Raw genomic sequence first — 13,913 nt, forward strand, 5'->3', positions numbered from 1 at the left:
ACATGGTATCGTAAGCTTTCTCCAAATCAAAAAATATGGCCACCACATGTTGTTTGTTCACGAAAGCATTTCTTACAGTGGTTTCCAGACGAACCAGATGGTCAATGGTAGAGCGATGCTTGCGGAAACCGCACTGTTCTTTCGCCAGAAGGCTGTCGGTCTCTAGTTTCCACATCAGTCTACCGTTGACCATCTTCTCCATCAGTTTGCAGACGCAGCTGGTCAGTGCAATTGGGCGATAGTTGGAGGGGTTCGAGGGGTCTTTTCCCGGTTTCAGCAGCGGGATTATGAGGGCTTTCCGCCAGGAGGGTGGAAAGAAGCCTGTGACCCAGATGTGGTTATAAATAAGCAGGGTGTCCAGACAGGTTTGGGGAAGGTGCTTTAGGAGTTTATAATGGACCTCGTCCATTCCTGGACAGGAATCCGTACAGGTCTGAAGGGCAGATTTAAGTTTGTTCATTGTGAAAGGAAGGTTGTAATTCTCTGTGTTGTCGGAAAAGAAGTTACATGGTGTTTTTTCTGACAGGTTTTTGGTTTTAAGAAAGCGAGCAGATTTGTTAGCAGATCTCGAGTTCTGTTCTATTGTGGAGGCGAGCAAATTGGCAACTGCTTTCTTCTCTGTGACCAGAGCGTCTGAAAGTTTAAGATGGTGAAAGGTCGGGCATACGTTTTTGCCCTTAATTCTTTTTAAAACCCTCCACACTTTTTTCTTGGGTGTGTTGGAGGTTAAGGAAGAGCAAAAATCTCTCCATGACTTCCTCTGGCTCTTTTTAAAAACATACCTGGCTTTCGCCCTCAGCTGTTGATGGGTTCGAACGCTATCGGTCTCCGGAAGACGCGTCGCTGCGCTCTCTTCCGAGACTTGCGGGCCTCCCGACATTCCGCGTTGAACCAGGGCGTTCTAGGGACCTGAGGCTTGGAGGTAGACGATGGGACTGCTGCTTTGGCGCAATCTAAAACGATCCGAGTCAGAGTGTCAGCAGGGTCCTTGCTTTTCAATACTGTTTCTTCCTGCAGCTCCGCTCTTATCTTGGTGGTAAAAAAACTCCAGTCTGCTTTGTCGTAATACAGGCGGTCAGGCAGAGAGTCACCTTCTCCATCTGTGGGGCGGAGGACGACAGGAAAGTGGTCACTCCCGTACAGATCGTCGTGCACTTTCCACTCGTAGTCCAGGACCAACGATGGATCGCAGACCGACAGATCTAAACACGAGAGCTTTCCAGAGGACAGATGCAGGTAAGTGGGAGACTTGTCGTTAAGACAGCACAAGTCCATGTCTGAAAGAAGGTTTTCCAAGAGAAGACCTCGGGCTGATGTCATCTCACTTCCCCAGAGCGGGGAGTGTCCATTGAAGTCGCCCAACAGTAAAAACGGACGTGGGAGCTGGTCGACCAGGTTCATGAGGTCCTGCCTCAGAACGCGGACGGAAGGAGGAAGATAGAGAGAGCAGACAGTGATGGTTTTCTCAAGCGTGACTCTGACTGCCACCGCCTGTAAAGGGGTGCTTAAAAGAACTGTACTGTATAAAAGGGACTTGCGAATAAAAAGAGCGACACCTCCCATCAATCCCTCTTGCTTCGGTTGAGCGGGTTTAAAAACGGAGTTAAAACCAGAGAGAGATAAAACCTTGCCATCTCTTTGCAGAGTCTCCTGCAGCGCCAGCACTGAGGGTTTCAAAGCACGACAAAGCAGCTGGAGTTCCTGAAAATTGGCGTGGAACCCCCGGATGTTCCAGTGGATCACTGCCATTAAAAAAGGTTAAAATAATAAAGCAGCAGCCTATTCCATCGCTACCCCCTGCTCCTGTGCTTGCGGTGGCTCAAGGTCCGCCAGGATGGAGTATTTGTTTTTCGAAATAAATTTTTCGGATTCCGACCGAGTCGGAATATCCACCACCTCGACCCGTCCCGATCCCGCCGAGGCCGCAACCCTCCCCTCCTTGAGCCTTGGAGGTACGGGGGGCTTCCGGCCACTTCCGCCAGCCCGAGGGCCAGACAGACGAGAGGCGGGGCGAGGGGTGCCAGGGGGTGGGGTGGGGCGGGAGGAGGACAACGTGCCTCCGCCCGAGGTTTTCCGCTCCCGCCCAGCAGCCCCTGAGGACTGCCGCACAGGATGGGAAGGGGTGGACACGGCATCTCCACCCAAGGCCAACGGTTCCGACGAGGCGGTTAAGTCGTCCGTCTGCGTTCCTGTGGACGTCGTCTGGACTGCAACGTCCACCGTCCTGGGTCTGACGACAGAGGCATACGACACCTTAGGCGACGCGACCTCCACCTGTTTCCTTGCCTCAAAGAAGGAAATTTTCTTTTCTGTCTTGACTTTCTGGATTTGTTTCTCTTTTTTCCAGACGGGGCAGACTTTCGATGAGGACTGGTGGCCACCTCCGCAGTTCGCGCACCGGGCTGGATTGACGCAATCGCCCTGGTGCGCCGCCTTCGAACAGGTGCCACACGCCTCTTCCTCCTTACATCGGTCCCTGACGTGTCCGAATTTCTGACATTTAAAGCATCTCAGGGGGGACGGCACATACAAGCTTACGCTGACCATGAGGTATCCGACCTGAATGTCCTTGGGGACATCCGGGCAGCAGAAGGTGAGGAAGAAAGTGTTGGTCAGGACTCTGTCCGACCCCTTCCTCACCGTCACCCTGTACACTTCGGTCACTCCCTGAGAGGACAGCTCGCTCTTGATCTCGGCCTCAGACACACCTTTCAACTCCGGGCATCTGATGACCCCCTTTGAGCAGTTGAGGCCTTTGTGAGGGGAAACCTTCACCGCCCTATCCACGGAAGTGGTCGCCTTGAGAAGGAGCTGTATCTGCCTTTTGGATTCCGTCTGAACTAAAAATGCTCCGCTCCTCAGCCTCTTGATGGACTTCAGCGATCCTGCCAGACACTGAAAGCCCTTCTGGATAGCGAAGGGGCTGAGAGCCGACAACGGCTTGTCGTCATCAGCGCCCTCCATCACCAGCCACGATGGCCAAAATCCAGAGGTCTCAACGACCTCCGAATCGGAGTCTGAGTCATCCGTTCCCTGTCTTCTTCTTTTACCCGAGCCAGGGGGGTGTAGTTTTTTGGAAGTCATGTTGAAAAAAAACTGAATTCATCCATCCCTTACCCACCCACCATGGGGTCCAACTTAGGGGCCAGGGTCAAGGGAACACCAGCTTGACCCCTTCCAGGTTTCGGGAGGGATATACGACCAACAGTCCAGCTCCAACGTGTTCCCCCCCGATCATGCCCAGCTCCCGGGGACAGTGAACCGAGCACTACGGGGGTTACCTTTGTCAGCCACTAAACTGCCAGTCTTGACCCAGCCCCACGAAGGGGTAGCTGATTGACACACACGGGCCAATGTGTGCCGCCTGTCTTAGGAGAGGTCCGAGCCAAAGGGATGTGTTGAGAGCAGCGTGCTCTCTCAATCCCCAGGATCTCATTCCCCTCCATCACAGGTCGCGCCGCACGGCAAACACGGCGGGCCTAAAGAAGGCCGCAGAGAAAAAAAAGAATGTGGAAAAGAAGGCTTGATGGGGAGCTGAGGACAGCAAAGAGGCAGTAAAAAGAAGAATAGAGAACAGCGAAAGGGACAGTGGGTCACGTTTAGTTTGGGCCTCACTCACGACCTGTTCGGCATGGGAAGCCCTATCAGGGGCATCAGTACAAAACCACCACTTATTCAGCCCTGACAGCTACGATGGCTATGTAGGCTGTCAATTAAGACCTGGGATCAGAGCACCAAACCCCAAGAAGCACTGATGCCCCCGCCGACATAGCTCGCTCGATCACTGGCCACTAAGCCTCCCGACCACGACAAGGTAGTGACCCTCCCAGGAGTGGGTCAGGAGAACACCAGCCTGACCCCCTCCAGGTTTTGGGAGGCTGATGGAACTGTTTGAGTTGTTGGGATATGTCTCACAACAGCAGAGGAGAGCATTCAGAGCTCTACATTCAGAGGCACTACACAGTAGTGGAGAGGCTGTGTACTGGCAGAAAGATGCACTCAGCTTTCTTTTTACAGTGCTTTTTTACACAGCGGTGCTAGCCAGCGGTATGTTTTTGGTGGTTTGAAGCACCTAGTGTGTTGGTGAAGTGTCTGTGTGCTTGTCACCTCTCGCTTTCAGCCTTCACCACTGGCTAGCACCGCTGTGATCAACAGAATACAGAGTGCCTAATTACATAGAGACTGCTTGAATAGGAATGACTGAATATTTGCATTAAGTTCCAGATTAGTAAAACTGAGGAACCTGAAGCTCTCTTGCTTTGTTTTTCTATGCTGAATTTGGGAATACAAAAGATTCTTTCGTCACAGGAAGAGTAGAGAGACCTTCAGTGTACATACCTGCTTAAAAGGTCAGAATATACCCAAAGTGCAGTATCAGAAGTAATATGGAAGCAGAGACATGAAATCTTGCACTTTATTCTCTGTTCTGCAGGAAGCCAGTATGATACTTTTAGGAGAGGTGTACAATGCAGGGAACCATTTAGTCACACACACTCACATACATACACATACATAACCAAATGCACAATACATATGTATACACACGCAAACACACCAGAAAAGAAAGAAGAAGACAGGTACAAACTTACGTGTCAATAAGAATCATCATATCCTTTGGAGAACTGGACCCCTGAGTGTACCTGGAAGTACAGGAAGAAATGAACTCACTGATCATGTTGTCATCACCTTCCAGCTTCATTTGGAAATGTCAACAGGAAAACAAAGCGCTCATTTTTTCCAGACTGGCATTTAGCTTACTGATATCTTTTCCCCATCCCCCTTTTGCCAGTACTGGCAACAGTACCTTGGCTCTTTTGTTAATTTTCCCCATACATGTGCTAGTTTTTTTGTTTTGTTTTTGTTTTGTTTTTTTTTGGGGGGGAGGGGAGAGGGTGTGTGTGTGTGTGTGTGTGTGCATACGTGTGTGTGTGTGTGTGTGTGTTTGTGTGCGTTTCTTTGCTTTTAATTAAATTCTTTTAAAATAATCAGTCACACAAATGAATTACCCACCCACCCTACTTTTCTCAAGGAATTTGGTATCATTACTTCTGTCCTATTTGTAGGTAGTTATATTCTGAATCAGCAGATAACAAACAACAAATATTGCACTGTGTAATATGCAAAACAAATTGGTATCAAACATGTGACATGTCTATTCTCTTAATCTGTACATTTAATACTGTATACCCCAGAAACTAGATGCATCCGAAGTATAACATGATTGAAAAAAAAAATTAATTAAAAAAAACAAAACAAAAAAAACAACAAAAAAACAACAACAAAAAACAACAGAAGAGAGATAAAGCCCTCATGGTTCATGTGTGACTGCTACTAATCTGGAAAAAAAAGGACACTCCCTTCAATTTTTATTCACAACTTTACTGCTCAGCAATTGCCACAAGATGCTGTCAGAGGCATTTGTCCATGCTAAAGTTCACTCGGCACACATGAAATGCCATGTCATTTTGCAACAATCTTGACATAATAATAATAACAACAACAATAATAATCATCATCATATCAATAACAATACTACTACAACTACTACTATAGTACTACCACTAATAATAATCACATGCATTGTATGGTTAGCCCTTTCTCTTTGAGAGCTCAGGGCACTTAAGGCTAGACACTACAGTCAAATAATGACTTTTTTCTCTCTCCAACTTAAACTGTTGTTTTGTTGTCTACAAGATGTATCATTACTTGCGGATCACAAAAAATGTTATGTTTGAGTTACTGCATGGATGTAATGCGAATGTATCTTTGGTGCACTGGCTATAGATCCTAGATTTAAATAACTATCTGCAGTTATGAAGTGTAATGCTGCGCCACTGGCTGATGCAATTTTTGCACAAGGAAATCAGTGATGTCAAATGCTTCTAAAGTTTTTGTTGCTTGTGTGTGTGCGTGTGTGTGTATGTGAAGAGAGGGAATAGGAAAATCAGAAATGGTAGAAAACTACCAAAAAATGCATAACATGCAATTACATCTAACAGTAACAATGCCATAATGATAATAATAATCAGAAACCATTAACACAATTCTGAAGTACATTAAAAGAATGTAGAAATAGGGCTATGAACTAATGCCTGTGAAAGTTCGACCATAAGAACCTCATCAGAAATAACTTTCCAAAAATCATCTGCAGAACAGTTATTCTCTTTGAAATACTTTGGCAAGAAGGTATTAACTGCTGACAGTGAAAAAAACAATGATGCAAGCTGAACTACTTACCAAAGATGCATGTAACAATTTTACTATACTTTGTCTTCAGCGCATCAAGTTTTACATGGAAGAAAGTATAGGTTATTAATCTTGTTTAGCAAGCTGATGGATTCGGTATCTTTTCTTTAATAATATTCTCAGGGAATCATGTCCCATTATGTTTTAAAAACTTTTCCTTCCATTGGTTATGAAATTGACCCCATGCTGATTTTTCTAACAAAGTGTATGCCTCTTTTACAGAAAGACAGACATGCATTTTTGTCGATTTTTCTGCATCTTGTGCTCCTCTTTTAGCTGTTTTATCAACAGTTTCTTTGCCATGAATGCCCACATGACAAGGCACCCAACAAAAATTGATCTCAGTCCATTTAATCCTCAAAAAATGTACCAAATGATTTGCCTCAATAACTAAGTCAGGTCTTGTTTCATGGCTAAATAATTCTAGAGCATACAGTACTGATTTGGAATCAACAAAGAATGCTATTTTCTAGAAAACATCATGTGTTTTGTATTCTTTATTCATTTACCTTTCAGAAAATATATACTTTTATGGGTCTTTCTCCAATAACAAAGAGCACAGAATTTTTTTGAAAATTTATACCCGTTTTTTTGAGAAAAAACCCTGGCAAATAGATTTCACTTATTTTCCTGGCAGCGAAAGGGTTAGAGGTAAATGAATAAAGAATACAAAACACACGATGTTTACCCATTCTATATATTTTCAGTGACATGCTGTTGTTTTCAAGTCAGTGTTTTATTTTTTGTCACATTTTCAACTTGTTCAATACAAACATTAGTCAGGTGATTTGCACTAAAATATCATATTTTCTGGACAAATGGATAATATCTGCACACACAAAATTATACTAGAACAACCACAATAAAAGATATAAAAAAAAAAAGACAGATACACAATGCATTGTGACTTCTCCATGTGATAATATGGATGTGAGGCCACGCCCCCTCAAGTCTCCACCCCTTCCTCTTCACCCCTCTCACACAGTCACTTCATCCAGTTATCATCAGACCACGTTGGTTGAGTGCCAAGAAATTTGCTCACAATGTGTCCTGCTAATAATTCGGTCACTTTCTGTCGTCTGCTATAGCTGTACAGCCGGCATCACTCACTGATAGTTGAATCTTGGCCACTCTCTTGGCTGCTCCCTTCACTTTCTATTATATCATCCTATAAATGTTCATCACTGTCTTCTTCAAATTTACGCTTCAGTTCTTTCTGAGCATCAGCTAAAGAAAGCAATCTTGGTTGATTTAGTGTGCCACGATCGCATGTCTTGAGCATGGCATCAGTCCGATATTTTGTTGAGTGGGCGAGGAGAGGAGCCAGGCAAACACTGCAGTAGTAAGCTGTAACCCAACCAGAACGTTCAAATACAGGACTGCCTCATGATGTAGATGGTGTTTCTAGCTATAATAGAATCTAGAAAGATTCCCCAAGCTAAAGCTACCAGTATTTTTGTCAACGAACTGAATGCAAACCAGGGAAAAGTCAGAATATTTCAATGACGAGTTATCTCGTCACTTTGGAAGCGAAGCGTACATGCTTACGCTGACGAGTTATCTCATCACATAGGCAGCCTAGGGGTTAAGAATAACAGTAATAATTTCTCTCTCAAAACATTTTATGACTATACCAGCAAACAGTAGCACAACTCTCACCAGGACTGACGGCGCACATCAAAGAGGTCCACCTCATTGTGAGTATTCCACACACTCGCAGGGTAAGTGCGCATGAAGCCAGACTGGGAGCCAAAGAACTGCCACAGGATCTCCTGGTCTTTTTCATAGTTCAACTTGAATTGCTTGTCCAGGGCCTCAGTCCACTTCAGGCCATTCAGGATCTCTGTGTCTGTTGGGACAAAAACATTTTGTGTGAGGCTCCAGGCACTGGTTAGATACCTTAGGTGTGAGCTATGGGCACTGGTTAGATATCCTCAGGTTAAATATCTTATGTGTGAAATAAGGACACTAGTTAGAATAGGAGGAGTTTGTATTATACTCCATGTTTGGTGTTTACATATACTTACCATGTCAAACTGATGCAAACTAGGCCTATGGTTTGCTCTGTTTGGCCAAATTTCGCGCGGCTAACAGTGAAAAGACGCCCCTCTTAGTCTGGCCCGCTCTTAGCCAATCAAACGCCTCTAACAGCTATAAGCGCTGAATCATTCCGTGGCCATGAACGAAAATGCCCCATGAGAACCACGGCGGAGACGCGGGGACGGACGGGCGGGCATTCGAGTTTGACATGGTAAGTATATGTAAACACCAAACATGGAGTATAATACAAACTCCTCCTTTTGGTGTCATATACTGTACCATGTCAAACTGATGCAGAATTTAAAGCAAATGGAGGAGGGCAACGCCTACTGGTTCGTAAGGGGAGCCCTTGAAACTGAGACGGCAGTGTTAGCCGCGACAAAGGAAATCCCCTTGGAACCGTCAGCCCTGGTCATACGGAAATCCCGGAGGTAGAAGTTGATGAAGGGATTCTCAGACCGCCAGAAGGCTGCCTCCAAGACATGCTGCAGTGGTACCGAGTGCTGGAAAGCAGCCGAAGTAGCTATGGCCCGCACTTCGTGTGTTCTGGGATTAAGACAACTGATATCCTTGTGTGCATGAGAGTAGGCTGTACGAATGACTTGGGAAACCCAGCGGGAAATGGTGCCTGCAGCGATATCTTTCTTGTAATTCTCATTGAGGGAGATGAGAAGGCGCCTCTGAGAAGAACGCCTATGGCGAGACCTATCCCAATAGTATTTGAGGCACCGAACGGGGCAGAGATGCCTATCTTCATCATCTTGGGCAAGAATATCAGACAAAGGTCTGACCCTCAGAGAGGGGGAAGGGACCTTGGGGTCTTGGTTCTTAGCCAGAAACTCTGGAAGGAAACGAAGAGTGATGGAACCATCTCTGTGGAATGCTAGATCTCGTGGCATACCACTAAGACCATGAATCTCATTTCTACCAGCAACAGAAGGAAAGTGGTCTTGAGAGTGAGCAGGTCAAAAGGAATAGTCCCCAATGGCTCAAAGGGCTGTTTTCGAATGAAATCCAGCACCAGGAACAAGTCCCAGAGGGGCACTCTTCTGGGATTCCTAGCTTCCTTCAGAGAGGTGCCCCTAGCCACCTCTCTGAGCAGGAAATCAGCTTCAAAAGCGGGACCACCTAGCTGTTTGATAGTGGTACAAATGGCAGACCTGTACCCTCTCACAGAACTAGCAGACAGGTTGAGAACCGAGGAGCAGTGAGCCAGAAAGTTGGCCAGCTGCATGCTCGTAGGGTTAGTAGGAGGAATGTTCTGAGCTGTACACCAACTCAGCCATTTCTTCCAGCGAAAGTCATACAAGGTCTCTGTTCCCTCCCTCCTGGCTTTGGAGACTATGGAGAGGAGGTCGGAGGAGGCACCCCCCTTGGTCAGCGCGGCCGACACAGAGGCTGACCGAGGGGTGGAAGACTTCAATGGTGATGCTGACAGTTCCGCCCGCACAGCAGCCACGCGTGCTGGTGGAGCATTTGAGGATTGGAGTGAGGAATGCCCGAACGAGGCTGCCTCAGCAGATGAGGTTTGGTTTCCAGTTCCAGTGGTGGAACATGTGTCAGGGACTGAAGGACCGGAAACCAGGGCTGGGCTGGCCATTTCGGCGCAATGAGGATCAGCTGTGGGCGTTCCAACCTGGCCTTCCGTATCACCTTGGACAGGATTGGAAAGGGAGGAAACGCGTAGGCAATCAGACTGCTCCAGTCTAGAGAGAGAGCATCCACTGCCCATGCTTCTGGGTCGGCGACCGGAGAGACGTAAGTGGGAAGTCTCTTGCTGAACCTTGTCGCAAACAGGTCCACCATCGGCCGGAACCACTGTTCCCACACTCCTTGCAGGGTGTCCTTGTCCAGGGTCCACTCTATGTGTATGACACTCTTGGACCTGCTGAGAGCATCTGCCAAAATGTTGTCTTTCCCTGCTATGTGTCTCGCTGAAAGTGCAATGCCCTTGCTGTGGCACCAACGGAGGAGAGCCTCGGTCCGCAGAGAGAGGTCTGCCGAGTGCACTCCCCCCCCCCCCCCCCTTTGTTCACGTAACATGCGACTGTTGTATTGTCCGTGAACAAGCGAATGGTCTTGCCGTTGGCCTCCGCCATGAAGTGCTGGAGAGCCCTGCGAACTGCCTCCAGTTCCAGAACATTGATGTGGCATAGGCGCTCCTCCGGGGACCAAGTCCCTGCTGCATGGAGTGAGTCCATGTGGGCTCCCCAGCCCAGGGAGGAGGCGTCTGTGAATAGTGCCACCTGAAGAGTAGGTGGGGCTATGGGCACCCCCTGTGTCAGAAGAGGAGGTGGTTAACCACTCTGACGTCACCTTGAGGAACCACTCGCCCAGACATATCCGGGTATCCCATGGCTGAGTGCTCTGGGACCACCGTAGCCTGAGTGCCCTCTGAAGAGGGCGCTTGAGAACCCTGCCCAGAGGGATGAGAGGTGCCATGGACTCCCATCATGCCCAGGAGGGAAGAAAGTGTCCGCGCTGTTGCTTGGGAGGAATGGCGCAAGTGGTTGAGGAGGCCTGCCAGACGGTCCCACCGATCTGGCGTCGGAGAGACTATCATAGACCGCGTGTCGAATTAGTCCGAGAGCCGAGTCTATGTACAAGTACTAGAACGTTGTTTTCCATCATAAAGTTTTTTTCTTTGGTGATTCTGCTTCCTCGGGGTCTCTAGACTTCATATCAGTCGGGGGCCAACTTGTATCTTATGGGCATATTTTTTTCTGCTGGATGAAATACACCAACCCCTCTCATGCAAGAATGATGACCGAGCGACTCACGGATGAGTCGACCTAGATTCGTGCAGGGGTGCTAATGCTATCAGCTTCTCTCGCAGTGATGTCACAGGCACAGAAATCTGCACAGCGCGGCCTGCTTCCCCCCTTCGTGATATATGGGCTCCGCTGGTTAAGGAACGCGCGCGCTAGCAGACGATGCTTCGCCACAACACACCTCCATGTACTAAAAACAAAAGAGTTGAGCGTCAAACTACATCATCACGGAAGGTCGCACGATGTCAGAGCAGGTGTGTGAAATACAGGATATTCCCACCATCAGGCGTCTCAGCAAAACAGAAACCAAGTCCGATCATCTGACACTTGGTGATGTTGCAGTTCAACGGTACACGGGAAACAAGAAACCACTTATGCCAGAAGAACACTGCCTGCGACATGTCCCATCTCTGGTCTTTCTTGCCACACGACAGGTTTCTCTCAACAGAATTGCAACTGAAGACCTGTCATTTTTCAAACAGGTACTCGGAGAAGATGCGGGACCCGAGTATGGAGGTTATAACACACAACGTGCCCGCAGTGCAGGACAACAACCCCAACCTAAGACAGATGTGGTGTACAGCCCATTCCTGGACATGATCCCATCTGAGCCAGACACCATGAAGACAGCCATGGCTGAAGCCCAGTGTCTGACACAGCTCACTGGCTAGGAATGGACAATATTCACCAGTGACCAGCAGTTGTACAAAGAACTTGTCCACATCACATGGGTTGGCAAAGAACAGTTTCAGAAGTTCATCCCAAGACTTGGTGGTATGCACATGCTGATGAGTTTTGTTGGTGCTGTGGGGTACCTGATGGGAGGAAGCGGCATTGAAGACATACTTGGTTCAGCATTTGTGGGGGTGCCAAAAATGTTGACAGGGAAAAAATACCCACGAAATGTGAGAGCACTGAGACTTCTTGTTGAGGAGTTACTACGACCCATTCTCTCCAACACTGACGTGCACACCATGGCTGAACTTACGCAACGTCTCATGACCAAAAGCACCCAGAGTAAAAACGCAAGACTTTGGGTTGAGTGCCTCATTGACCCAGTGTTCATTATGATGGCCTTTGTTTGGGCTGAGAGAGAAGCTGACTGGACTCTTCACTTGTTTGCTGTGGAAAAGATGCTCCCCTACTTCTTTGCCTCTGGACACGTCAACTATGCTCGCTACGGTCTGTACTACCTCCGATCCATGCAGCGCCTACATCCAGCCGTCCTGAAGAGATTCATGGCTGGGGAACATGTCATGCACCATCAAGACGGCCTGTGGAATAGAGTTTGGTCAGATCTCTTCATTGAGACGACCTACATGCGCTATGGCCATGGGCCTTCAGGAATCATAGGCTCCACTCTCAATGAATCCACCCTTGCCATCTGGGCCTTTTCACAAAGTACGCTGACCCAGCTATTGAACGACCTCCAGGAAATCAAAGAAGGGGATGTTCAGACAGTTGTCAACACACACAAAGAAGAGCGTCACACACGCATCAAGGAGGATGCTGCTGACCGAGCAAAGATTCGAGAGACATTGTCTACCTGCATTGACATCCTGGACACCAGCAAACATCCTGACACAGGCCTCATCAACGTGTTTTCTGGCTGTGTCATTGATGACCCAACTGTCAATGTCCATGAGGCAGTAGAGATTGGTGCTGCAGAACAACAGGCGTTTGAGGGCAGATGGCCTACCAGTTTCCATCTCAAGCTCACAAAGAAAGTGAAGAACATGGCTGCAGTCATGAAAGTGACTGCAAAACATGCTAAGTGGACACTGCTATTGACACTGAGTTCATATATGCACGCGTTCTTGCCATTATGGCGACTTCCAGGGAATCCATTTCCATTGAGACTTTGTTTTCCCATGAACTAGCTCTTCAATCTACAGCCCTTTTTGATGAGAATGGTGACATGAGGACAACTAGCAAGGCTGCTCTGAAGAACAAAATACAGATTCTGTCTGGTGTTCGCAACCAAGAACCTCCCACTGTTGTCATCCTGGATGGCTGTGCAATTTTGTGGATAGTACCTTGGCCTGCAGCTCCAGTTAAAGTCTCGGCTTTCATCACAGCCGCAGTTGCCACCATTTTGCGACGAGTTCAGGCAGCACCAGTGTCACATGTGGTCTTCGACAGATACTACAAACTGAGCACAAAATCATGCTGTCGAACCGCCCGTCAGAAGGGGACTAGTCGTGTGTACAACCTGACTGAAGAGTCGCCTCTGCCACAGCAAAGTGCTGAAAGTCACAGCCAACAAGGAACAACTGATACAAATGATCGTACATCGGCTTTGCAGCATGCAGCCTCCACCAGGAACAGATGTTGTCATCACTGGGCCAGACCCACACCCCATACACATGGGGTCTGGACTTCAGCAAGACCCTCTCTATCATGAAGAAGCTGATGTGCTGATGGCGTTTCATGTCATCAACGAATCGTCATTAGGACAGAGGAACATCAGGGTTGTTTCTGATGACACCGATGTACTCATCATCTTGGCACATCATCTCCACATGAAGACCAAAGGACTGTCCCAAAATATGACTCTGTCCATCGAGTCGTGCACATCCACACATAATGTCATAAGCGTCAACGACGTTATCAGACAGCATGCAACCATAATGCCTAATCTGCTGGCAGTTCATGCACTGACTGGTTGTGACAGTTTCTTCCTTTGCTGGAATTGGAAAGATGACAGTCCTCAAGAAGCTTGAAGTATTCTCTGGTGAACTGAAGCTTGGGAAGATGTCTGTACCTTTCCAGGAAATCTCTGAGACATGCCTTCAGTTCACTAATCTGCTCTATGGGGACGAGTCAGGGGCCAATCTGCACACCGTTCGAGCCAAC

General features: G+C 47.6%; 1 protein-coding gene across 1 annotated transcript in view; it reads right to left on the reverse strand.

Annotated features, from left to right (window-relative positions):
- Window positions 1-13,913, reverse strand: part of LOC143285280 (voltage-dependent calcium channel subunit alpha-2/delta-2-like) — a 63,193-nt gene that overhangs the window by 15,516 nt on the left and 33,764 nt on the right. The window contains exons 6-7 of the mRNA XM_076592539.1: window positions 7,906-8,095; window positions 4,590-4,640 (exon numbers count right to left, since the gene is read on the reverse strand). Coding sequence (XP_076448654.1) covers window positions 4,590-4,640; window positions 7,906-8,095 — 241 coding nt within the window. The remainder of the gene's footprint in view (window positions 1-4,589; window positions 4,641-7,905; window positions 8,096-13,913) is intronic.

The sequence above is a fragment of the Babylonia areolata genome, chromosome 8, assembly GCF_041734735.1.
Source record: "Babylonia areolata isolate BAREFJ2019XMU chromosome 8, ASM4173473v1, whole genome shotgun sequence".
Lineage (NCBI taxonomy): Eukaryota > Metazoa > Mollusca > Gastropoda > Neogastropoda > Buccinidae > Babylonia > Babylonia areolata.